We start from the raw sequence: 26,402 nt of genomic DNA, 5'->3' as shown, positions 1-26,402 counted from the left end.
CATGGTGGCAGCGAGGTTGGAGATGCGGAGTCCGAAGTCGTCGACGCGTTCCCCTTGGTTGAAGGAGATCGTCTCGAATTCCGTCCTCAATCGCCGCACGCGCGTGTCACGCACACGGTCCGTTCCTTGGTGCTGCACCCGAATGGCCTCCCACGCGGCCTTCGCGGAGCCTTTGCTTATCAGCATCGGGTGCATCTCCGGCGGGGTGGAGCGCAGCAGCGCCGCCAGGGCCTGCTTGTCCTCCCGGCGAGATGGCGATGTCCTCGATCGTGTCCCAAAGTGAGGCTGCCTGCATGTTTACCTCCATCACCATGGCCCAGTTGGTGTAGTCGCCGCGCTTGAGCATCGGGAAGACGAGGCCCGCGCCGCCGCCGCCGCTGCCACCAGCCACCTCCCGGATCACCTCTCGTTGGACAACGACCTCGCCGCCACCGTGCCGGGCCCTGCTCCGTCCCCGGCTCAGCGATCGCCGTCGCTGATCTGCCGGAGGAGGGGTCTGCGACAGACGCCGCTGATTGAGTGGAGGTGGAGTTGGAGCGGTGTGCTGCTGGTTGAGCGGCGGTGGTGGAGGCGTCGGAGCCGTGCACCGGTCACCTGACATCTTCCAGTCCTGCTCTGATACCAATTGTGGTCCCTAACCTCACTTGAGAAGCTCAAGAACAGAGAAGGCAAAGCTCGAACGAGAGAGAGAGTTTGCGTCGCGCTCAACAACTTGCGACTTTTCTGATTGTATTTCCTTTCTCTTATTCTGATTACAAAACACACGATCTGTGATCCACTACGTCCGTGCCATCCCACGAACGGACCAAGTCATGCGTAAGAAGCGCTCCGAGTTTGTTAAGCAAAACGAGGAGCGTCTACTGTCTAAACTGTCTAAACTGACGAAAAACAGGAAAATTCAGAAAGCAGTAAGCCCGCCGGACGGTGCGTGCGTACCGGCGAGGAGGTCCCGGAAGAGGCGGTCGACGGCGACGGAGAGGTTGCCGTAGTCGCCATGTGCCTTCAGGTCCACCTTGCGGCCGATGGGGACGCCGTCCATGTTCACCTTCACGAACAGGCCCTTGTAGCCGGCCTTGTCGTCGGTGCCGTTGCGTGGGTCGGCGGGCGGCCGCTTGGACGCCGAGGAGGAGGCCAGGTTCCGCCGGAACGAGCGCACCGGAGGCCACCCCACCACCGGAGCCGCGGCCGCTAGCGTTCTGCTGCACGTCGCAGAGACAAGAAGCAAGTGAATCAGCGCAATCTTGTAGTAGCAGAAGATTGGCTCTTTCGCTCCATACGCATCTCCACTAACTGACATATACAACGTTGCAATGTTGCAAGCAAGAGAAGATAAAAAAAACTCTACAAAACAGTACGAGGCTAGATTTCATGTTTTAAACATACTACAATGTCTAGCATAATTTTTTAAAATAAAAATAAATTCGGGTGGTGAGGAGGTTCAAACTCATGACCTAGGATTGAGAAGCAAAGGATTCATCCAATTGAGCTACCACAATCTTCTATTATCTCTAGACAGACATTATATATAAAGAGTAGTGTGGCGCCCCTCCCATGGGCGCCACACATCCTGCCACGTCGGATCGGCGCACCAGCTCAGCCTCAAGGGCGCCACATCGGCTGGAAGAGTGGCGCCGCAGGCACAGGTGCCACACTGCCATGTGTGGCGCCCATGGGAGGGGCGCCACACAAAAGGGTTAGATGGGTGAAATAGTTTGCCCGGAGGGTCAGTCTGTGCTATAGTTGCAACAAATGGTTATTTTTGTGTAAATAGCCTCGTTTCCGATGGTGTTTCCTGAAGCGAAAACAAAAGATAAAACTTGTCCCTCTTTTTCTCAAAATCTGTCTCCATCTCTATGCTTCGTCCCCAATGGCGCCTCCGCTCGATCTCCCCATGCCCATGGTCGCCCGTCGCTCATAATCGAGCCTCGCTGGCTCCCTCAACCTCCAACCCCGCCACATATCCGCGCGCAGCAGGCGCTGCATCCCTGCCCCCTCGCCTCAAGACCATGGCGCGGTGCATCTCCTCCACCTCGAGCACTGGCCGGGGGCGCCGGCCTTCCATCCCGTCCATCTCCGCGTGCTCCAGCCCACAGCGTGGCTCCGCTCTGCCGACTACCGCAGTTTTCCGACGGTCGCCGGTCTTCCATCCCCACCCCGGGTCAACCTCCCGAAAAGAAAAAGGTAAACGACTGGATAGAAGAAAACGACAAAAAAACAAAGGGCAAGCTCGTCGCGTGAGAGCTCCGCGCGGAGCAAAACTAACCGCGCAGGCGGTCGAGTGCGAGGGAGGGTTATCGGTTTTAGATCATATATTGCCTGCAAGATGCCTAAGAATGCGAATTTCCATTTTATGTTGGCTGTGATGCATCTACCAAAGCCTTGGTCTGTCCCAGAAGGTAAATGTTAAAATAGGTCTAGATGTATTATACCTATCATGTATATTTATACCTAAGATGCGGTCAATGTGCAAACATCTCTCTGGTTGGGCTGCCCATACGGCTGGTATCCTTAAAAAAGAGAAGGCTCGCTTATCAAATGTTATTGATGAGCTTGAGGCTGTTGCGGAGGTTAGACCGTTGTCTACGCAAGAGATTGAATGTAAAAATCAGTCCAATGCGCAGATGGTGAGTCTTCTTCGCGAGGAGGAACTCAAGTGGTATCAACGTTCCAAAGCTCAATTCATATTGGAAGGAGACTCAAATACGCGATATTTCCATGGCTTAACCAATGGGAGACATCGAAAAAAACGTATTCACTCTCTTATTCAAGATGAAGGGTTGATTGAAGGTCTGTTTGGTCCTCCGGAGGAAAGTACCTTCTCTCTTAACGAGGACTTAACGGATGATATTCCCCAAGTTTCTATGGAAGAAAATGGTCTACTAACCGCACCTTATACTGAGGAAGAGGTTCAGAAGGCAATTTTCCAAATGGAATGCAACAAAGCACCGGATCCAGATGGTTTTCCAGCAGAGTTTTATCAAACTTTCTGGGATACGATTAAATCAGACCTTCTAGATTTGTTCAGTGCCTTACACATTGGACAACTAGAATTATTTCATCTAAATTTTGGTGAAGTAATTTTGTTACCGAAAGTTAATGAGGCAGAAAGGATTCAACAATATAGACCTATTTGCCTCTTAAACGTAAGTTTCAAGATTTTCACGAAAGTGGCCACCATTAGACTTATTTACGGTTGCGGATCATGTTGTCCAGCCATCACAGATAGCCTTTATGCAAGGAAGGAATATTCTTGATGGAGTGGCGGTTTTGCATGAGACGGTACATGAGATGCATTCTAAGAAATTAAATGGGGTTATTTTAAAACTAGATTTTGAAAAAGGCGTATGATAAAGTCAAGTGGTCCTTCCTACAACAGACACTCAGGATGAAAGGTTTTTCTCCAGAGTGGCGCGCTCTAATAAATGATTTTGTGTATGGAGGTAGTGTAGCAATCCGGTTTAATGATGACACCGGTCACTATTTCCAAACACGAAAAGGATTACACCAAGGGGATCCGCTATCACCGATGTTGTTTAACATTGTAGCGGATATGCTGGCTATACTCATAGAGCGAGCCAAGTCTGATGGCCAGATTGAAGGTGTGATTCCACATCTGGTTGATGGTGGTTTATCTATCCTTCAATATACCGATGATACAATTCTGTTTATAGATCATGATCTTGAAAAAGCTCAAAATCTGAAATTAATTTTGGCAGCTTTTGAGCAATTGTCGGGATTAAAAATCAATTTCCATAAAAGTGAATTGTTCTGTTTCGGTGATGCCCAAAATGATACGGTTCTGTATACAGAGTTGTTTGGTTGTGGGCAAGGCCAATTTCCTATCCGTTATTTGGGTATTCCGATTCATTATCGGAGACTTACAATCGCGGAATGGAAATTAGTGGAAGAAAGACTACAAAAACGCCTTAGTAGTTGGAAAGGTAAATTGTTGTCCCTGGGAGGAAGATTGGTACTCATTAATTCGGTACTAACGAATATGGTACTGTATATGTTATCATTCTTCATTCTACCGAAAGGAATTCTGCATAAACTCGATTATTATCGATCCAGATTCTTTTGGCAAGGGGACAACGAGAAAAAGAAATATCGACTGGTTAAATGGAGTATAGTTTGTAGTCCCAAAGATCAAGGAGGGCTTGGAGTTCATGACCTGGAGGTCAAGAATTCAGCTCTACTGGGTAAATGGTTGTTTAAGCTACTTACTGGGGATGAGATTTGGCAAACTATTCTTCGGAGAAAGTATGTCGGCTCGAAGACGTTATCCCAAGTGGTTTGGAAACCTGGGGATTCACACTTCTGGGCTGGTCTTATGGCGACAAAAAATGTCTTTTTTCGCCATGGTACTTTCTCAATCAAGAATGGAGCACAGATACGGTTCTGGGAAGATGCTTGGCTAGACAATGCACCCTTAAGTGAACAAGATCCTGCTTCCGTATAGGATTGCTCGTCGCCAAGGTGATACCATTGCCACTGTAATGGCTACCTCACCTCCGAATGTGACGTTCAGACGGGTTTTACTTGGACAAAGACTTGTGGCATGGAATACCCTAATTCACCGGCTCAGAGATATTCATTTATCGCCTGAACCAGACGAATTTAGATGGAATCTTCATGTACATGGTACTTTTTCTGTAAAATCTTTTTACAACGCGATCCTTCTTTCTGATTTACCATTTGATAACAATAAGAAGATTTGGAAGATGAAGATACCATTAAAAATCAATTTTTTTGGATGGTATCTTCGTCGTGGCGTTATCCTCACCAAAGACAATCTTGTTAAGCGGAATTGGCACGGAAGTAGACGGTGCGTTTTTTGTCATCAGGACGAAACCATCAAACACTTATTCTTCCAGTGCCAGTTCGCGAGATCTATATGGTCAGTCATCCAAGTAGGGTCTACCCTGTATCCTTCGACTAGTGTTGCCAATGTCTTTGGCAATTGGCTTCATGGTATCGATTCAAGGTTTAAGTTGCTTCTTAGGGTGGGGGCGCTAGCAGTTATCTGGGCGCTTTGGCTATGTAGAAATGACAAGATCTTTAATGACAAAAATTGCTCTTTGTTGCAGGTCATCTACAGATGTACAGGTATTCTCCGTTCATGGTTACCTCTTCAGCGAGTGGAGAACCGAGACCTATTTATGGAGGTCTGTACACGGTTGGAGGCTACGGCGAGGGATACTTTTTCCCTACATGGGTGGCAGCATAGTCTACGGATAGAAGCCCCACCTACACCTTAGGCGTCATATGATTCATCGTTCTGATATGTATCTCGCCTAATTTTTATATTTATCCTTTGTGACTTGAGACAACAAAACGGCTGTGTGCATCCTGGTTATGTGATGGCGTGTAACTCACACGTTCGTTGGGAACCCCAAGAGGAAGGTATGATGCGCACAGCAGCAAGTTTTCCCTCAGAAAGAAACCAAGGTTTATCGAACCAGGAGGAGCCTAGAAGCACGTTGAAGGTTGATGGTGGCGGGATGTAGTGCGGCGCAACACCAGGGATTCCGGCGCCAACGTGGAACCTGCACAACACAACCAAAGTACTTTGCCCCAACGAAACAGTGAGGTTGTCAATCTCACCGGCTTGCTGTAACAAAGGATTAACCGTATTGTGTGGAAGATGATTGTTTGCAGAAAATAGTAGAACAATATTGCAGTAGATTGTATTTCAGTAAAGAGAATTGGACCGGGGTCCACAGTTCACTAGAGGTGTCTCTCCCATAAGATAAACAGCATGTTGGGTGAACAAATTACAGTTGGGCAATTGACAAATAAAGAGGGCATGACCATGCACATACATATCATGATGAGTATAGTGAGATTTAATTGGGCATTACGACAAAGTACATAGACCGCCATCCAACTGCATCTATGCCTAAAAAGTCCACCTTCAGGTTATCATCCGAACCCCCTCCAGTATTAAGTTGCAAAGCAACAGACAATTGCATTAAGTATGGTGCGTAATGTAATCAACAACTATATCCTTAGACATAGCATCAATGTTTTATCCCTAGTGGCAACAGCACAACACAACCTTAGAACTTTCTCACATCGTCCCGGTGTCAATGCAGGCATGAACCCACTATCGAGCATAAATACTCCCTCTTGGAGTTACAAGCATCTACTTGGCCAGAGCATCTACTAGTAACGGAGAGCATGCAAGATCATAAACAACACATAGATATAACTTTGATAATCAACATAACAAGTATTCTCTATTCATCGGATCCCAACAAACGCAACATATAGAATTACAGATAGATGATCTTGATCATGATAGGCAGCTCACAAGATCCGACAATGATAGCACAATGGGGAGAAGACAACCATCTAGCTACTGCTATGGACCCATAGTACAGGGGTAGACTACTCACACATCACACCGGAGGCGACCATGGCGACGTAGAGTCCTCCGGGAGATGAATCCCCTCTCCGGCAGGGTGCCGGAGGCGATCTCCTGGATCCCCCGAGATGGGATCGGCGGCGGCGGCGTCTCTGGAAGGTTTTCCGTATCGTGGCTCTCGGTACTGGGGGTTTCGTCACGGAGGCTATTTGTAGGCGGAAGGGCAGGTCAAGAGGCGGCACGAGGGCCCCACACCACAGGGCCGCGCGGCCAAGGGGGGGCCGCGCCGCCCTAGGGTGTGGCCCCCTCGTGGCCCCTCTTCGACTCCTCTTCGGTCTTCTGAAAGCTTCGTGGCAAAATAGGACCCTGGGCGTTGATTTCGTCCAATTTCGAGAATATTTCGTTACTAGGATTTCTGAAACCAAAAACAGCAGAAAACAGCAACTGGCACTTCGGCATCTTGTTAATAGGTTAGTTCCAGAAAATGCACGAATATGACATAAAGTGTGCATAAAACATGTAGATAACATCAATAATGTGGCATGGAACATAAGAAATTATCGATACGTCGGAGACGTATCAGCATCCCCAAGCTTAGTTCTGCTCGTCCCGAGCAGGTAAAACGATAACACAGATAATTTCTGGAGTGACATGCCATCATAATCTTGATCATACTATTTGTAAAGCATATGTAGTGAATGCAGCGATCAAAACAATGTATATGACATGAGTAAACAAGTGAATCATATAGCAAAGACTTTTCATGAATAGCACTTCAAGACAAGCATCAATAAGTCTTGCATAAGAGTTAACTCATAAAGCAATAATTCAAAGTAAAGGTATTGAAGCAACACAAAAGAAGATTAAGTTTCAGCGGTTGCTTTCAACTTATAACATGTATATCTCATGGATATTGTCAACATAGAGTAATATAATAAGTGCAATATGCAAATATGTAGGAATCAATGCACAGTTCACACAAGTGTTTGCTTCTTGAGGTGGAGAGAAATAGGTGAACTGACTCAACATTGAGAGTAAAAGAATGATCCTCATAGAGGAAAAGCATCGATTGCTATATTTGTGCTAGAGCTTTGATTTTGAAAACATGAAACAATTTTGTCAACGGTAGTAATAAAGCATATGTATCATGTAAATTATATCTTATAAGTTCCAAGCCTCATGCATAGTATACTAATAGTGTCCGCACCTTGTCCTAATTAGCTTGGACTACCGGATCATCACAATGCACATGTTTTAACCAAGTGTCACAAAGGGGTACCTCTATGCCGCCTGTACAAAGGTCTAAGGAGAAAGCTCGCATTGGATTTCTCGCTATTGATTATTCTTCAACTTAGACATCCATACCGGGACAACATAGACAACAGATAATGGACTCCTCTTTTATGCATAAGCATGTAACAACAATTTATAATTTTCTCATTTGAGATTGAGGATATATGTCCAAAACTGAAACTTCCACCATGGATCATGGCTTTAGTTAGCGCCCCAATGCTCTTCTCTAACAATATGCATGCTTAACCATAAGGTGGTAGATCGCTCTTACTTCAGACAAGACGAACATGCATAGCAACTCACATGAAATTCAACAAAGAATAGTTGATGGCGTCCCCAGTGAACATGGTTATCGCACAACAAGCAACTTAATAAGAGATAAAGTGCATAATTACATATTCAATACCACAATAGTTTTTAAGCTATTTGTCTCATGAGCTATATATTGTAAAGGTGAATGGTGGAATTTTAAAGGTAGCACTCAAGCAATTTACTTTGGAATGGCGGAAAATACCATGTAGTAGGTAGGTATGGTGGACACAAATGGCATAGTGGTTGGCTCAAGTATTTTGGATGCATGAGAAGTATTCCCTCTCGATACAAGGTTTAGGCTAGCAAGGCTTATTTGAAACAAACACAAGGATGAACCGGTGCATCAAAACTCACATAAAAGACATATTAAAAACATTATAAGACTCTACACCGTCTTCCTTGTTGTTCAAACTCAATACTAGAAATTATCTAGACCTTAGAGAAACCAAATATGCAAACCAAATTATAGCATGCTCTATGTATTTCTTCATTAATGGGTGCAAAGCATATGATGCAAGAGCTTAATCATGAGCACAACAATTGCCAAGTATCACATTACCCAAGACATTTATAGCAATTACTACATGTATCATTTTCCAATTCCAACCATATAACAATTTAACGAAGAAGAAACTTCGCCATGAATACTATGAGTAGAAACTAAGGACATACTTGTCCATATGCTACAGCGGAGCGTGTCTCTCTCCCATAAAGTGAATGCTAGGATCCATTTTATTCAAACAAAACAAAAACAAAAACAAACCGACGCTCCAAGCAAAGCACATAAGATGTGATGGAATAAAAATATAGTTTCAGGGGAGGAACCTGATAATGTTGTCGATGAAGAAGGGGATGCCTTGGGCATCCCCAAGATTAGACGCTTGAGTCTTCTTAATATATGCAGGGGTGAACCACCGGGGCATCCCCAAGCTTAGAGCTTTCACTCTCCTTGATCATGTTGCATCATACTCCTCTCTTGATCCTTGAAAACTTCCTCCACACCAAACTCGAAACAACTCATTAGAGGGTTAGTGCACAATAAAAATTAACATATTCAGAGGTGACACAATCATTCTTAACACTTCTGGACATTGCATAATGCTACTGGACATTAATGGATCAAAGAAATTCATCCAACATAGCAAAAGAGGCAATGCGAAATAAAAGGCAGAATCTGTCAAAACAGAACAGTTCGTATTGACGAATTTTAAAATGGCACCAGACTTGCTCAAATGAAAATGCCCAAATTGAATGAAAGTTGCGTACATATCTGAGGATCACTCACGTAAATTGGCATAATTTTATGAGTTACCTACAGGGGGATTTTGCCCAGATTCGTGACAGCAAAGAAATCTGTTTCTGCGCAGTAATCCAAATCTAGTATGAACTTTTCTATCAACGGCTTAACTTGGCACAACAAAACACAAAACTAAGATAAGGAGAGGTTGCTACAGTAGTAAACAACTTCCAATACACAAAATAAAAACAAAGTACTGTAGGTAAAAACATGGGTTGTCTCCCATAAGCGCTTTTCTTTAACGCCTTTCAGCTAGGCGCAGAAAGTGTGTATCAAGTATTATCAAGAGATGAAGTGTCAACATCATAATTTGTTCTCATAATAGAATCAAAAGGTAACTTCATTCTCTTTCTAGGGAAGTGTTCCATACCTTTGTTGAGAGGAAATTTATATTTTATATTACCTTCCTTCATATCAATGGTAGCACCAACAGTTCGAAGAAAAGGTCTTCCCAATATAATGGGACAAGATGCATTGCATTCAATATCCAAGACAACAAAATCAACGGGGACAAGGTTATTGTTAACGGTAATGCGAACATTATCAACTTTCCCCAAAGGTTTCTTTGTAGAATGATCAGCAAGATTAACATCCAAATAACAATTTTTCAGCGGTGGCAAGTCAAGCATATTATAAATTTTCTTAGGCATAACAGAAATACTTGCACCAAGATCACATAAAGCATTACAATCAAAATCTTTAACCTTCATCTTAATGATGGGCTCCCAACCATCCTCTAGCTTTTTAGGAATAGAGGCTTCGCGCTCTAGTTTCTCTTCTCTAGCTTTTATGAGAGCATTTGTAATATGTTGCGTGAAAGCCAAATTTATAGCACTAGCATTGGGACTTTTAGCAAGTTTTTGCAAGAACTTTATAACTTCAGAGATGTGGCAATCATCAAAATTCAAACCATTATAATCTAAAGCAATGGGATCATCATCCCCAATGTTGGAAAAAATTTCAGCAGTTTTATCACAGTTTCAGCAGTTTCAGGCAGTTTCTCGCGCTTTGCATTAGAAGTGGAAACATTGCTAACACCAATTCTTTTATTATTATTAGTAGGAGGTGCAGCAACATGTGTAGCATTAGCATTACTAGTGGTGGTAATAGTCCAAACTTTAGCTACATTCTTCTCTTTAGCTAGTTTTTCATTTTCTTCTCTATCCCACCTAGCACGCAGTTCAGCCATTAATCTTATATTCTCATTAATTCTAACTTGGATGGCATTTGCTGTAGTAACAATTTTATTATGATGACTCTCATTAGTCATAACTTTCGATTTCAAAAGATCAACATCAGCAGCAAGACTATCGACTTTAGAAGCAAGTATATCAATTTTCCCAAGCTTTTCTTCAACAGATTTGTTAAAAGCAGTTTGTGTACTAATAAATTCTTTAAGCATGGCTTCAAGTCCAGGGGGTGTGTTCCTATTATTATTGTAAGAATTCCCATAAGAATTACCATAGCCGTTGCCATTATTATATGGATATGGCCTATAGTTGTTACTAGAATTGTTCCGGTAAGCATTGTTGTTGAAATTATTATTTTTAATGAAGTTCACATCAACATGTTCTTCTTGTGCAACCAATGAAGCTAATGGAACATTATTAGGATCAATATTAGTCCTATCATTCACAAGCATAGACATAATAGCATCAATCTTATCACTCAAGGAAGAGGTTTCTTCGACAGAATTTACCTTCTTACCTTGTGGAGCTCTTTCCGTGTGCCATTCAGAGTAGTTGATCATCATATTATCAAGAAGCTTTGTTGCTTCACCAAGAGTGATGGACATAAAGGTACCTCCAGCAGCTGAATCCAATAAATTCCGTGAAGAAAAATTTAGTCCTGCATAGAAGGTTTGGATGATCATCCAAGTAGTCAGTCCATGGGTTGGGCAATTTTTAACCAAAGATTTCATTCTTTCCCAAACTTGAGCAACATGTTCAGTATCTAATTGTTTAAAATTCATTATGCTACTCCTCAAAGATATAATTTTAGCAGGGGGATAATATCTACCAATAAAAGCATCCTTGCATTTAGTCCATGAATCAATACTATTCTTAGGCAGAGATAGCAACCAATCTTTAGCTCTTCCTCTCAATGAGAAAGGGAACAATTTTAATTTTATAGTGTCACCATCTACATCCTTATACTTTTGAATTTCACATAATTCAACAAAATTATTGAGATGGGCAGCAGCATCATCAGAACTAACACCAGAAAATTGCTCTCGCATAACAAGATTCAGTAAAGCAGGTTTAATTTCAAAGAATTCTGCTGTAGTAGCAGGTGGAGCAATAGGTGTGCATAAGAAATCATTATTATTTGTGGTTGTGAAGTCACACAACTTAGTATTTTCAGGGTTGGCCATTTTAGCAACAGTAAATAAAGCAAACTAGATAAAGTAAATGCAAGTAAACTAATTTTTTTGTGTTTTTGATATAGCAAACAAGATAACAAATAAAGTAAAACTAGCAACTAATTTTTTTGTATTTTGATTTAGTGCAGCAAACAAAGTAGTAAATAAAACTAAGCAAGACAAAAACAAAGTAAAGAGATTGAGAAGTGGAGACTCCCCTTGCAGCGTGTCTTGATCTCCCCGGCAACGGCGCCAGAAAAAGAGCTTGATGGCGTGTAACTCACACGTTCGTTGGGAACCCCAAGAGGAAGGTATGATGCACACAGCAGCAAGTTTTCCCTCAGAAAGAAACCAAGGTTTATCGAACCAGGAGGAGCCAAGAAGCACGTTGAAGGTTGATGGTGGCGGGATGTAGTGCGGCGCAACACCAGGGATTCCGGCGCCAACGTGGAACCTGCACAACACAACCAAAGTACTTTGCCCCAACGAAACAGTGAGGTTGTCAATCTCACCGGCTTGCTGTAACAAAGGATTAACCATATTGTGTGGAAGATGATTGTTTGTAGAAAATAGTAGAACAATATTGCAGTAGATTGTATTTCAGTAAAGAGAATTGGACCGGGGTCCACAGTTCACTAGAGGTGTCTCTCCCATAAGATAAACAGCATGTTGGGTGAACAAATTACAGTTGGGCAATTGACAAATAAAGAGGGCATGACCATGCACATACATATCATGATGAGTATAGTGAGATTTAATTGGGCATTACGACAAAGTACATAGACCGCCATCCAACTGCATCTATGCCTAAAAAGTCCACCTTCAGGTTATCATCCGAACCCCCTCCAGTATTAAGTTGCAAAGCAACAGACAATTGCATTAAGTATGGTGCGTAATGTAATCAACAACTACATCCTTAGACATAGCATCAATGTTTTATCCCTAGTGGCAACAGCACAACACAACCTTAGAACTTTCTGTCACTGGCCCAGGTGTCAATGCAGGCATGAACCCACTATCGAGCATAAATACTCCCTCTTGGAGTTACAGGCATCTACTTGGCCAGAGCATCTACTAGTAACGGAGAGCACGCAAGATCATAAACAACACATAGATATAACTTTGATAATCAACATAACAAGTATTCTCTATTCATCGGATCCCAACAAACGCAACATATAGAATTACAGATAGATGATCTTGATCATGATAGGCAGCTCACAAGATCAGACAATGATAGCACAATGGGGAGAAGACAACCATCTAGCTACTGCTATGGACCCATAGTCCAGGGGTAGACTACTCACACATCACACCGGAGGCGACCATGGCGGCGTAGAGTCCTCCGGGAGATGAATCCCCTCTCCGGCAGGGTGCCGGAGGCGATCTCCTGGATCCCCCGAGATGGGATCGGCGGCGGCGGCGTCTCTGGAAGGTTTTCCGTATCGTGGCTCTCGGTACTGGGGGTTTCGTCACGGAGGCTATTTGTAGGCGGAAGGGCAGGTCAAGAGGCGGCACGAGGGCCCCACACCACAGGGCCGTGCGGCCAAGGGGGGGGGGGCGCCGCCCTAGGGTGTGGCCCCCTCGTGGCCCCTCTTCGACTCCTCTTCGGTCTTCTGGAAGCTTCGTGGCAAAATAGGACCCTAGGCGTTGATTTCGTCCAATTCCGAGAATATTTCGTTACTAGGATTTCTGAAACCAAAAACAGCAGAAAACAGCAACTGGCTCTTCGGCATCTTGTTAATAGGTTAGTTCCAGAAAATGCACGAATATGACATAAAGTGTGCATAAAACATGTAGATAACATCAATAATGTGGCATGGAACATAAGAAATTATTCGATACGTCGGAGACGTATCATTATGCAGAGGTTGGATGTTGTTGCTTCTTAAAGTAATAAAACATCCTTTATCGAAAAAAAAATTATACGATGTATGTACACAGCTGATCTATATAAAGAGATACGTGGAGAGGCATTGCCCCACACAAATCCTAAACACTTTTACGTTGTTTAACTATGAGGGCCTTCAGAAGCAGCAGCAGGAAGATCCCGAGGACTGGACCTCCTCGGCTAACGCCGCTTCTCGCCCTACTTCAACAACTCAGGGCGTGCGGGCGACTCGTCTCGCCCTAGCGGTGGTCGTCCTGCAGGTGGTGGCTCGCAGGGACAACATGTCCCTATCCAAGGAGGCCACGGACAGGGATCTGGCGGTCACGGTGGAGGTGGCCAAGACCGTCGACGCAACGACGGCAATGGCGGCAACAATGGCCGCAATGGAGGAGGACGTCGCATGTGGCGCCCCAGTGTTAGATCTGTGATATCTGGGGGCATGAAGAGAGTGACTGCCGCCGGCACTATTATCCAAAGCAGTGCACCGGCAACTGTGCATCGACATCCTCCAGCGACCAGTACTAGCACCTCGACTCCGGTGCCTCCGATCACCTGATGAGTGATCTCGAGCGTCTCCACGTTCATGACCGCTACCACGGGAAGGACCAAGTTCAGGTGGCCGACGGTGAAGGTTTGTCTATTTCGCATATTGGTCATTCGTCCTTACCTGGTTCATCTTTGAAACTGAAAAATATCCTTCATGTTCCACATATTCATAATCACCTCCTTTCAGTTTATCGCCTTGTCTCCGACAATAATGTTTTTGTTGAGTTTCATAAGTTCTTTTTCCTTGTAAAGGACAAGGTCACAAAGAAAATTCTGCTCCACGGTAGAAGCAAAGACGGACTGTACCCATCCCATTTGGTCGAGTTCTTCCTCCATCGTCGCGCCGGGCGCTCTCCGGCGTGAAGACCTCTTCGCCTCATTGGCATCGTCGCCTCGATCATCCCACCAATAATGTGATTCAAACCATTGTTAGGCAAAATGATTTAGTGTGTTCTTCCAATAATCAGACTTCAGTTTGTGATGCTTGTCAGTGTGCCAAAAGTCGACAATTGTCTTATAATAATTCTCATCGTGTTTCTACTGCACCTCTTGAGTTAATTCATTCGGATGTATGGGGTCCAGATATTGCATCCTCGGGAGGGTATAAATATTATGTTAGCTTTATCGATGATTATTTCCGTTTCTGTTGGATTTATCTTCTCAAGCATAAGTCTGATGTTAAGCATGTCTTTTACACCTTCCAGGCACATGTGGAGCGTTTGTTGAACACCAAAATCAAAGCCGTCCAGTCGGATTGGGGTGGCGAGTATCATAAGTTGCACCGCAACTTCCAGCATCTTGGCATCTCCCGTCGCGTCTCGTGTCCTCACACATCGCAGCAAAATGGGATTGATGAACGCAGGCATCGCCATCTGGTGGAAACCAGCCTTGCGTTGCTTGCACACTCCTCTCTTCCATTTCGGTATTGGGATGAAGCTTTCCTCACCGCATGCTATCTCATTAATCGCATGCCTACACCTGTGCTCCAGCAAGATACACCTCTCTTTCGGCTTCTTAAAGTCCAACCCAACTACACCTTTCTCCGTGTTTTTGGATGCGCTTGCTGGCCTAGCTTGTGGAAGTACAATGCTCGCAAGTTGTCTTTTCGATCCACGATGTGCGTCTTTTTGGGGTATAGCCCGATGCACAAGGGGTACAAATGCCTAGATCATTCCACGGGCCGTATTTATATTTCCCGTGATGTAGTTTTCGATGAGTCCGTTTTTCCATACTCCACTCCCGGTGTTACAGTCGATGTCTCCACTTTGAAACAAGCGATTTCATTTTCCTTCGATGAACCGGTTACGAGTGACTGTATGCGTAAATATGACTTATCTCATTTGCCGATTGATGTGCCTGGTAGTCCTTCTTGTGTGCAGGAAATCGTCCCGGAGCGCTCCTCCTCCGTGACCGACGTGCATGGGGCGGTGATCGACGTGCACGCCCCGGCGATCGACGTCCATGCGGAGGCGCGCGATCCGATGCCGCATGCAGCGCCCACGTCCACGTCCGGTCCGCCAGCGTCCGCAGTGTCGTGCGATGGGTTGGCCTGTTCCTCGCCTGCGGCCCTCTCTTCGCTTGGGGCGACACCTAGCACTGATCTGCCCGCGTCGCCTCCTTTCGAGGGTCCCTCTGACCCCTCGATCGCGACGCCTGCAGCTGATCCAGGTCACGCCATGGTCACCCGTGCCCGCGACAACACTCATCGTGAGAAGACATACACCGATTGTACGGTGTGATATGACACTGGCCGACGTGCTTTCTTTGCCGCGCCCGTGTCCCATCGCGATGCACTTCGCGAGACTGCGTGGCGGGCTGCCATGGCTGATGAGGTGGCTGCACTTCATCATACGAGGACATGGGTCTTGGTTCCTCGACCTCCCGGTGTTAACATTGTCAGATGCAAGTGGATCTTTAAGACCAAACAACAGCCTGATGGTTCTATTGATAAACATAAGGCTAGACTCGTCGCTCGGGGCTTCACTCAGCGGCATGGCATCGACTATGGTGATACGTTCAGTCCAGTCGTCAAGCCAGCAACAGTACGGCTGGTCCTATCTCTTGTAGTGTCCCTCGTGGATGGAGTCTCCGTCAGATTGATGTCAACAATGCTTTCCTCCATGGTTTTCTGTCAGAGGATGTGTATATGCAACAGCTACCCGGTTTTGAGGATGAGCGATATCCCTCCCATGTGTGTAAGTTAGCGAGCTCTCTATGGTCTGAAGCAGTCTCCGTGCGCTTGGTATGCTCGCTTGAGTGCCCTCTTGGCTGATCTGGGTTTTGTTCCTTCGACGGCTGACACTTTGCTGTTCACTTTCTCTCGGGACGGTGGCCAGGTATACATGTTGGTGTACGTCGATGATATTTTCATTGCTGGTTCTACTCAAGGGGCGGTTGATGGTCTTGTGCGTGCCCTTTCTGCCAGTTTTCCCATTAAGGATCTTGGCGCACTGGAATATTTTCTGGGTCTTGAATCGTCCTACAATTCCGGGGGGATGAATGTCACTCAACAGAAGTATGCATTGGATCTTTTGCACCGTGTGAGTATGGAGAATTGTAGACCTACTTCTACGCCGCTGAATTTGACAGAGCATCGTTCACATGAGTCTGGCACCGCTTTAGGTATTGAGGATTCTTACCGATACCGCTGTGTTCTTGGAGGCCTTCAATATTTGACTCTCACCCGACCAGATATATCATTTGCGGTAAACAAAGTCTGCCAGTTTTTGTCACAGCCGACTGATGTTCATTGGGAATCAGTCAAGCGCATCCTGCATTATGTTAAGGGCACGCTGAACACAAGGTTGCTTTTTCGCAAGTCGACCTCGACTGGTATTAGTGTCTTCACTGACGCAGATTGGGCAGGATGTGTGGATGATCGACGATCCACAGGAGGCTATGCCATCTTTGTTGGGCCGAATCTCATCTCTTGGAGTTCTAAGAAACAACCTACTGTCTCGAGATCAAGTACTGAGGCGGAATACAAAGCATTGGCAAATGGCGCTGCTAAAGCTATTTGGATAGAGTCTCTCCTCATGGAGTTAGGAGTATCTCGGGAGCGAATCCCCATATTATGGTGTGATAATTTAGGGGCGACTTACCTTACCGCTAATCCAGTTTTCCATGCAAGAACAAAGCATATTGAGATTGATTTCCATTTTGTGCGTGAGCGTGTGGCGTCTAGAGCTCTTCAGATCAGGTTTATCTTTTCCAGTGATCAGCTAGCTGATGTGTTCACCAAACCAGCTACTCGACAGATGCTAGACCGTTTTAGTACCAATCTGAATCTTGTACAGAGTAAAAATTCAGATTGAGGGGAATGTTAAAATAGGTCTAGATGTATTATACATGTCATGTATATTTGTATGATGTATGTACACAGCTGATCTATATAAAGAGATACGTGGAGAGGCATTACCCCACGCAAACCCTAAACACTTTTACGTTGTTTAACTGTAAAATGGTCCTTCGCTTTGAATATCTTAACTAGGTAGCATCTGCATAGAGCTTTATCAGTTCCTGAAATCTCCCGGCCAATAGTACCATAGGGCAAGTCATCTAAAATATTGCTACAAGATGAGCAAGAATTGGGGAGGCCTGATTTACTCTCACCAGTGAGTATTCATCATGCTTAGGTATACCAGCCTACAGAATGAGACTTTCCTTATTTACAGTTTTACTAGTAAAAATGCCCGTGCGTTGCTACGGGTTCTCAAATTTCATTTCTCAATGCATATATATAATTCATAAATCACTATAAAATTCAAAATAAATCAATGATATCCTACAACATGATAATACCGAACACGATAACAAGGCAACATTGTTGCGCATCTGCATAGTTCTAGGTCTTCTTGTTACTCTTCCGTGGTAAGTTCCAGGCATATGTTCTAGACCGTCATAACTGTCAACTCAACAACCTCTCCTTTTGGATGTACTATTGTCTCACAAAACGTAGATGCTGCAAAAACACAGGTATAACTGAAAGAAAACTTTTTCTGATTAGTTCAAACAACACTTTGATATTCATAAACATCCACATACAGCCTGGATCCTAGCCTTCTGTTTCAAACATACAAAAGGGGCTTAACAAATCTTCAATAATAGTCGAGGTAAAAAAAATTCCGGCGACAGTTTAGTGGTGCGGATGCTAATTTTTTAGGCAGCGATTCCTTAACCACTCCAAAAGAGGATGACCTTGAAAACCAAGAAAATGGGTGCGAATAGAGGATATTATCGTTGCCAACTCCTAAAGTTTCCTACAAAAGCTAAGACAATAGAGGGCCAGTGGATGATGCTATGAAGCCCTGAACACCAATAGATTGCAGGTTTACTTTACCACTCATACACGATGCTCCTTGCTGTAACCTTCAACAATTTCTTGTACCATCATATCAAGACTTAATTTCCTGGGTCTTAGCAAGATATATTCTTGTAGTTTTGCAATTCGAGACCCACAAATATCAACATCTCTTAGGAAGCAACACCCAACCCGATCGCCTTTGGTGGCTCTTGAAATAAAGGATGTGTCTTACTGTAGTTGATACTTTCAGTGGGGTGAGGATATGCATGGGTGGTTTCGTCGATGCAATCCTTCTGTAAAGTGAAATAGATTAGCATGGTTGCAAAGGGTTAGTTCACAAATATACAATTATAGTATCCTAGACCATGCTTACAAATAGCCATTTTCTAGTGCACTTGCAGAGTTAATAATAACTTGAATTGATTGTCATCTCAAATATGTGGATTCTGATGTTAAAGCAGACAGTGCCTCCACCATAGCAGATTAGTACGGTGAGGGTTCAGTTTTCTCTATTTTTGTCTCTGGCATATCCAACCAAATTTTTTTTTGGCTAGCAAACCGAATTGCATTGACCATGTAGTATAACATAAACATTAGGTTGTTAGAACCATGCAGTAGACTTAGCCAATATTTTGGAAATTTATAGAACATGAACACCTCATGAGTACACATGCAACCATCCAGAAACAATTCGATTGTAGAGGACATAAAACGTGGAAAACCATTACAGTGAAGTGGTAGTAGGGAATACAAAAATTCAGTACATAGGAATTTAATTATTGCTAAACCTTACTTTTCTGTTTTCACTCAAGTCAACAACTCCAAATACTTAAGTCTTACAACATACAAAGCTCCGTTACATTATCATTTACAGCCTCCAGTGAAGCTATACCTTCAAATTTGCTATGTTCATACCTTTGTGCAATCAACTTCCTAATTATAGCTTGAACGATTCTAGTGGTTCAGGAGCCTATGCAGTTCAACAGTAAAAAATCAGGCATGGGCACCAATTCTTACTATGGATAGATTGAAGAGAACACATAATTAGGCATTTCAACAGAAGGGTACCTGCCTGACTATTGGACAGTTAGCCAAATATGGGGGAAGGGATACATGTTTGTTATCATGGTCGATTTGGAGGTGCAAAAATTGATATAACTGATTGCAGGAAACATCTTGTAATGTATTTAACCAGAAAATTCGGTAATGCACCTGTGGAAGTATCTACTGTACAACGGATTTGGCTTGCCTTAGGAGAGAATAATGCTTTCCGGAGTATGAGTATCATTTTCTGAAGCCAAATATTCATAAAAAGGAGAATGCCCTTGTCACGGGTTGGGGGAGGATTGGATCGTAGGTTGTAGTTGTGATCGGTGGGAGGCTTAGGGCGATAATCCCATCGGCCTATGGTTGGAGAAGGAGGTGAGGATAGGCGCCTAGGCGCAGGGAGCAAGAGGTGAGAGATTGGATTAATTCTGCTTGTTCCTTGAAACGCATAGGGATGGCTTTATATATTAGCCAATTACAGAATTTGCATCTAACTCTAACTCTAGGTTAGGTAATTGGCAGGGTAACCTTCTTCGGGACTAAACCTTTCCAATTATACCTAAACTCTACTAACTTAAACTAGGAGGACTCTAAGAGGCCGCAGGGCCCTTGCCCTTGCGACGGCTGTAGGCTTGGCCCCACATGACATCTCCCCCTCCATTCTGAAACAGCTTGTCCTCAAGCTGGAAGTCTGAATAGCGCTCCCTAAATGTGGTGACATCCTCCCAAGACGCTGGAGACGCAGGCTGGCCTTCCCATTGAATGAGCACCTGCTGGACTCCACGAGCAATCCGCGCACGCAATGCTTGTACTGGAGTCGGATGAACGCGTCCCTGAAATAGCGGAGGAAGCTATGGAGGACCTGTCGGAGGCGGACCATGGTACTTCTTGAGGACCCCAACATGAAACACGTTATGAATGCGGGCACGAGGCGGTAACTCCAGACGATATGCCACCGAATCAATCTGAGCGAGGATCTTGAAAGGCCCAAAATACTTGGGTGCCAATTTGCCTTTTGCTCCCGCTCCCAAGAACGCCGCTGGCCGGTGCTGCAGACGAAGCCAAACCCACTCGCCCACATCAAAGGTAATAGCCCTATGCTTGACATCATAAAAGTGTTTGTACTGCTGAGCTGCTTGAAGGAGACGGTCACGAACATCCAGCAAGAACTGGTCGCGGTCCAGAATTTGTCGCTCCACCGCCTGATTACGAATCTCGCCTGGAGTATAATCACGAAGAGACGGAGGGTCACGGCCATACACAATCCTAAAAGGTGTGTCCTTCAGCGCCGAATGATAGGAAGTGTTGTAGCAGTACTCAGCCCATGGTAACCATTGAAGCCACTAGCGAGGCCTATCCCCAGTAATGCATCTAAGGTACATAGTGATGACCTTATTCACTGCCTCGCATCGGCCGTCCGACTGTGGATGGAATGCGGAACTCATGTGTAAGCGTGTACCCGCAGCCGCAAATAAAGCTTTCCAAAATCCCGAAGTGAATACCACATCTCTATCCGAAACAATTGATGTAGGAAAACCGTGAAGACGAACAATATGGGAGAAAAACTCCTTAGCAACCGTCTCAGCAGTATATGGATGTGCCAAAGGAATAAAATGGGCATACTTGGAGAAACGATCCACCACTGTAAGGATGACACTCTTACCGCCCACCTTAGGTAATGCCTCAATAAAATCCATGGAGATGTCTTCCCAGACACGAGATGGTACTGTCAATGGCTGTAAGAGTCCAGCGGGATGAAGCTGCTCTGTCTTATTGCGTTGACAAACTGTACAAGCACGAATATACTGCTGCAGGGCGGACCGTGCTTGTGGCAAATGAAAATCCCGGCGAAGGCGATGCAAAGACTTCTGGATACCTTCATGACCATCATCGTGAGCTGCCGCCAAGACCTCCCCGGCAAGCGGCGATGAGGGAGGCACATAAGCCCGTTGCTGGAACGTAACAATGCCATCGACCAATGCCCAAGGCTGTCCCAACTCGCCTGACTCAAGCTGCTCCCGAAAGGCGACCAATGTCGGGTCTGTGTGCGTGGCCTGACGGAGAGCCTCAAATAGATCAAAAGAAGTCCCTGTGATAGCGCATGTATGGCTGGTAGCAACCTCACAGCGAGAAAGAGCGTCAGCGACAATGTTCTGTCGTCCTGGTTTATACTCTACTGTAAAGTCAAAGCCCAAAAGCTTGCCAACCCAATGATGCTGCGGAATTGTGGCTAGGCGCTGGTCCAGCAAAAATTCGAGGCTGTAATGATCAGTTTTGACAATGAAAGCACGACCCCAGAGATAAGGGCGCCAATGACGCATGGCTTGAACAAGCCCTATGAGTTCCCTCTCATATGCCGCTAAAGAAACATGTCGTGGAGCGATGGGTTTGCTGAAGTAGGCAATTGGCCCTTCTCCTTGATGCATCACGGCACCAAAACCAGATCCAGAGGCATCACATTCCACAATGAACGGACCTGTAAAATCAGGCAACCGAAGAACCGGTGCAGTAGTGAGTGCAACCTTAAGGGCCTCAAATGCGGTCGCCGCCTGGTCAGTCCAGAGAAATCCATCCTTCTTCAGTAGTGCGGTGAGGGGCGCCGCAATGGTGCCGAACCCCTTAATGAACTTGCGGTAGTATCCCGCCAAACCCAAGAATCCCCTCACAGCTCGAACTGTACGGGGTGCCGGCCAGTCGACCACGGCGAGGACCTTATCGCTGTCCATGGCCACTCCTTCCGCAGAGATGACGTGTCCCAGATAGGCCATAGATTGCTCCCCAAAAGAGCACTTGGAGCGCTTGAGATACAACTGATGTGTGCGCATAGCCTCCAAGACGAGCTTGACATGGCGAAGGTGGTCCGACCACGAGGAACTGTATATCAAAATATCGTCAAAGAAAACCAGAACAAATCGACGAAGGAAAGGTCCAAGTACATCGTTCATCAGTGCTTGGAAGGTCGCCGGCGCATTGGTTAACCCAAATGCCATCACCACAAACTCAAAAAGGCCCTCATGAGTGCGGAATGCCGTTTTGTGGATGTCTTCCGGGGCCATTCGAACTTGATGGTAGCCTGATCGTAGGTCCAGCTTCGTGAAAAATCGGGCGCCTTTCAGCTCGTCTAGCAGCTCATCCACAACTGGAATAGGGAACTTGTCCTTGATGGTGACCATGTTGAGACCACGAAAATCGATACAAAAACGCCATGTACCATCATGCTTGCGTACCAGGAGCACAGGTGACGAGAACGCCGATGAGCTTTGGCGGATAAGGCCCCGAGCGAGCATCTCTGCACATTGACGTTCCAGTTCATCCTTCTGAATAGCCGGGTAGCGGTAGGGCCGGATGGCGACGGGCTGCCTCCCAGGAATAAGGTGAATATGATGGTCATGAGCGCGTGGCGGCGGTAGACCCTGGGGCTCGGCGAAGACGTCCGAGAACGCGGCCAGGAGGCTGTCGAGAAGAGCTCTGCCCTCGCAGACATGTAGGTGTGCAGGCCGACCTGAAGAACCCAGACCTATCCACTCCACCCGATGGTCCGTGTGCCAAAACGACATCCACTGAGTGGTGAAATCCCACACAATGGGTCCGAGCGTCTTGAGAAAACATGTACCAAGCACAACGTCAAACCCGCCCAATGGAATGGCGTGCAAGTCGACCAAAAAATTCTCCGTGTCAATCGTGATCGCTGCCTGCTTGAGTAGTCCACGGCAAGTAACCCGGTCCCCATTAGCAACTGTGACTCCAAGGCGGCGATCAGAGGAGAAGGGCAACCCCACAACAGTGGCCAACTCCTCGTGAATGAAGTTATGCGTACTACCAGAATCCAGCAGGGCAACCAGGTCACGATCCCCGATACGTATAGCAACCTGCATGGTATCACTGGTGGGAATTCCAGTGACAGCGAGAAGTGAAATTTTGGCCTCCTCATGTGCATCTGCTAAGGGCTCCTCCTCGTCATCAGCGGACTGTATGTAGAACAGCCGTTTGCAGCGATGTCCCCGCACAAACTTCTCATCACAATTGAAACACAGGTTCTTGGCACGGCGGTCATCCATCTCAGCAGGGGTGAGCTTTTTGAAAACGAGTGCTGGTGCTGACCCGGCTGATTCTTGGGCTGCTGGAGTGGGGCTGGCTGCGGTCCTGGACGGGCGGATTGGCCGAGTCGCAGTTGTGGCGGCTCCAGTAACAATGTTCAGGTGCTCGAAGGATATGGCCAAGTCCATCGCGGCGTCGAGCGTAGCAGGTTTCAGCATCTCCACCTGCGTCTTCATGGGCTCCCCCAAATTATTGGTGAATATATCCCGCTCCTCGGCGTCGGCGATTGGCTGGATCCGTGAGAGATTTTCGAGGAAGCGCTTGGAGTAATCCGCGACAGTGCTAGTACGGCGTGTCGAGATCAGCTCCCCGAAGGGGTTGGCGCGGGTCGGTTGTCCGAAGTGGTTGGAGATTAGGGTCTGAAACTCGCCCCAAGACGGTCGCTGACCCAGTTTTGCCTCGAGGTGGCCGTACCATAAGGCGGCGACGTCGGTGAGGTGGTACGAAGCCAACCAGGTCTTATCGGATTCCTGCGTTCGCTGACCGAGGAAGAAGAGGTTGCAGCGCGTCAACCATGGTCGTGGGTCACTTGCCCCATCAAAGAGGGGAAAGTCGATTTTGTAGAGGCGGGGGGCGCGATCAGATGCGTCCGCCATGGCCGGCGGTACACCAACCCTGGCCGTAGACGTTGGCGCCTGCATGAGCCCTAGGCCGCCAAGTTGGGGCGCGCACTTCCCTTCAAGGCGAAGGAGAGCGAGATTGTGGGCACGTTGCTGCTGAACTGTATCCGCGATATCGCCCTGGAACTTTTGGAGCGTCTCGGCGATGGACTTGAGGGTGGCGCGGTCCTCCGCACGTTCAACCCTTGCTTGGTGATTTTCATCGGCGAGGCTGGTGAGGGTGGCGAGCACAGATTGGTGATCCTCCTGCTGTTTGGCGATGATCTCGGCTAGGGTTTGCGGAGGTGGCGGCGGAGGCTCCATGGCAGCCGCCATGATCGAAGATGAATCTGATACCAAGTTGTCACGGGTTGGGGGAGGATTGGATCGTAGGTTGTAGTTGTGATTGGTGGGAGGCTTAGGGCGATAATCCCGTCGGCCTATGGTTGGAGAAGGAGGTGAGGATAGGCGCCTAGGCGCAGGGAGCAAGAGGTGAGAGATTGGATTAATTATGCTTGTTCCTTGAAACGCATAGGGATGGCTTTATATATTAGCCAATTACAGAATTTGCATCTAACTCTAACTCTAGTTTAGGTAATTGGCAGGGTAACCTTCTTCGGGACTAAACCTTTCCAATTATACCTAAACTCTACTAACTTAAACTAGGAGAACTCTAAGAGGCTGCAGGGCCCTTGCCCTTGCGACGGCTGTAGGCTTGGCCCCACATGACAGCCCTAGTGTGTTTATAACCTATATGTAGTTCTGATTATCATACACTTGGAGAATATTTGAAAGTAATGCAGACCAGAATAACATAAAATAATTAAGTGACGGGCTTTCAACTACCATATGGTGCTTCATAGCTTATAGTAGCGCAATACTACTAATCATAAACAATATGTGGAATTCAACAGGTGATAAAGTCAAGGAGATCTGTTTTATATTTATCAGTGCATCATAACTCAAATTTCCAACCCATTCCATGGCACTTGCATAACGTCCGTACTTATTTTGTCAGTATATGATAGGCCCCCTCTTTTGCGATGAAAATCATGCAATGGGATCGTGGGTTTATTGGATGACATAAATAACCTTCAAATCCAGAAACGATACGCTAAGTTCAAATTCTTGCTAGAAAGAAGATCATGACATCACATTCGTTTACACTTTATATATCCAGATAGTTCAATTTGGAGAGTGAGCAACCTAGAATTTCAGGAAATAGAAAAAAAGGAAAACATGACAGTGCAAATATTGACTAATCCTTGTGCAAAAATGATTATTACCTACATCCACACTTGCTTCATGTAGCATTGGCTAGCACAACATAAGTTGTAGTAGTACCATGGCCTCTTAATTTAACCTCTAGCACAGACCTCAAAGCATCTTTGCTTTAATCTGAGATGGATGGATGTATGTAGAGTAACAACTCATCCATACCTGACATTAACATCCACGAGTCATGGACCAAATTTTCTCCCAGAAAAAGGTGTTGAAAGGCCACATTTAATATCACAGATTATCATCTAAATTTACAGTGGAGAATTTACCTTCGGTGGCTGGAGGTGGGCAGAAGAAGCATCTGTGCGTCTGGTCATTGGTCGGTGCAGCTAGGGGCGCAGGGGTCGCAGGCTCGGATGCCGCCACCACAGGGTGTCTCCGGCGTCGGTACTAAATACAACAGAAAAGATGTTGAATACTAATATCACACAATAAAAATCATAGAAAGAAAGATACTTGCTTCCAATATGAATTGCATTTTTTTGAAATAGTTTTGCTGACTAAGCTATTAAGTGTAAAAAAAAAATGAACAGTAGCTGGCAAACCCTACACGCAAGATACCTTCTGTCTCCTTTTCATCCATCTTTGAGTCTCCATTCCTAAACACAAATCGCGAAGTAATTAAAGATTACTACAGGAGATACTCTTTTCTACATAAAACACAAAGCAATGAGATTTCCATCCATCTTTGAGTCTCCATTCCTAAACACAAATCATGGATACTGTTCATACAAAGTAATTAAAGATTGCCGTAGGAGATTTTGTCTTACTACCCGATCTGCGGTAATAGTTTTTCCGACTAATGTATTGCATTTTTTGAAAGAAATAAATATACTTTCTTCCAATATGTATTGCATTTTTTGAAATAGTTTTGCTGGCTAAGCTATTAAGTGTAAAAAATGAACACGACCTGAGAACGTTTCGCTCTCCTCGCGTCGCCCCCCCCAGGCGACCGAGGAGGCGAACCCTAGACCGCCGCCGCCGCCCCTCCCCTCCGTCCCCCCTT

The 26,402-nt window shown here is 45.6% G+C and overlaps 3 protein-coding genes across 3 annotated transcripts; 1 reads left to right on the top strand and 2 right to left on the bottom strand.

The window, feature by feature from the left end:
- Positions 1-898: 898 nt before the first annotated feature.
- On the bottom strand, positions 899-1,430 carry LOC139839074 (auxin-responsive protein IAA16-like). Its single transcript, XM_071829121.1, has one exon. The coding sequence runs from the start codon at positions 1,295-1,297 to the stop codon at positions 899-901; it is 399 nt and encodes a 132-aa protein (XP_071685222.1). The 5' UTR covers positions 1,298-1,430.
- Positions 1,431-15,888: 14,458 nt separating this feature from the next.
- LOC127321288 (uncharacterized mitochondrial protein AtMg00820-like) lies at positions 15,889-16,272 on the top strand. The gene has a single exon (XM_051350312.1). It carries the CDS (start codon positions 15,889-15,891, stop codon positions 16,270-16,272), a length of 384 nt encoding a protein of 127 aa, XP_051206272.1.
- Positions 16,273-20,008: 3,736 nt separating this feature from the next.
- LOC139839073 (uncharacterized) lies at positions 20,009-24,451 on the bottom strand. The gene is made up of 3 exons (XM_071829120.1): positions 20,956-24,451; positions 20,296-20,637; positions 20,009-20,229 (listed from the first exon to the last, which is right to left on the bottom strand). Exons 1-3 carry the CDS (start codon positions 24,449-24,451, stop codon positions 20,009-20,011), a joined length of 4,059 nt encoding a protein of 1,352 aa, XP_071685221.1.
- Positions 24,452-26,402: the final 1,951 nt, after the last annotated feature.

This window comes from Lolium perenne, chromosome 4 (assembly GCF_019359855.2).
Source record: "Lolium perenne isolate Kyuss_39 chromosome 4, Kyuss_2.0, whole genome shotgun sequence".
Lineage (NCBI taxonomy): Eukaryota > Viridiplantae > Streptophyta > Magnoliopsida > Poales > Poaceae > Lolium > Lolium perenne.
Note: the sequence above shows the minus strand (reverse complement) of the source record. Positions and strands in the feature narration are given on the sequence as shown.

Bases quoted from the DNA above. Each gene is read 5' to 3' on its own strand.
- LOC139839073 (XM_071829120.1), bottom strand. From the start codon at position 24,451: ATGGCGGCTGCCATGGAGCCTCCGCCGCCACCTCCGCAAACCCTAGCC. The intron at 20,638-20,955 runs GTTTTCCTACAT...ATTATACTCCAG, and splicing joins CCATATTGTTCGTCTTCACG to GCGAGATTCGTAATCAGGCG. The intron at 20,230-20,295 runs GTCCGCCTCCGA...ATCCGACTCCAG, and splicing joins GGTCCTCAAGAAGTACCATG to TACAAGCATTGCGTGCGCGG.
- LOC139839074 (XM_071829121.1), bottom strand. From the start codon at position 1,297: ATGTCAGTTAGTGGAGATGCGTATGGAGCGAAAGAGCCAATCTTCTGC.
- LOC127321288 (XM_051350312.1), top strand. From the start codon at position 15,889: ATGGCTGATGAGGTGGCTGCACTTCATCATACGAGGACATGGGTCTTG.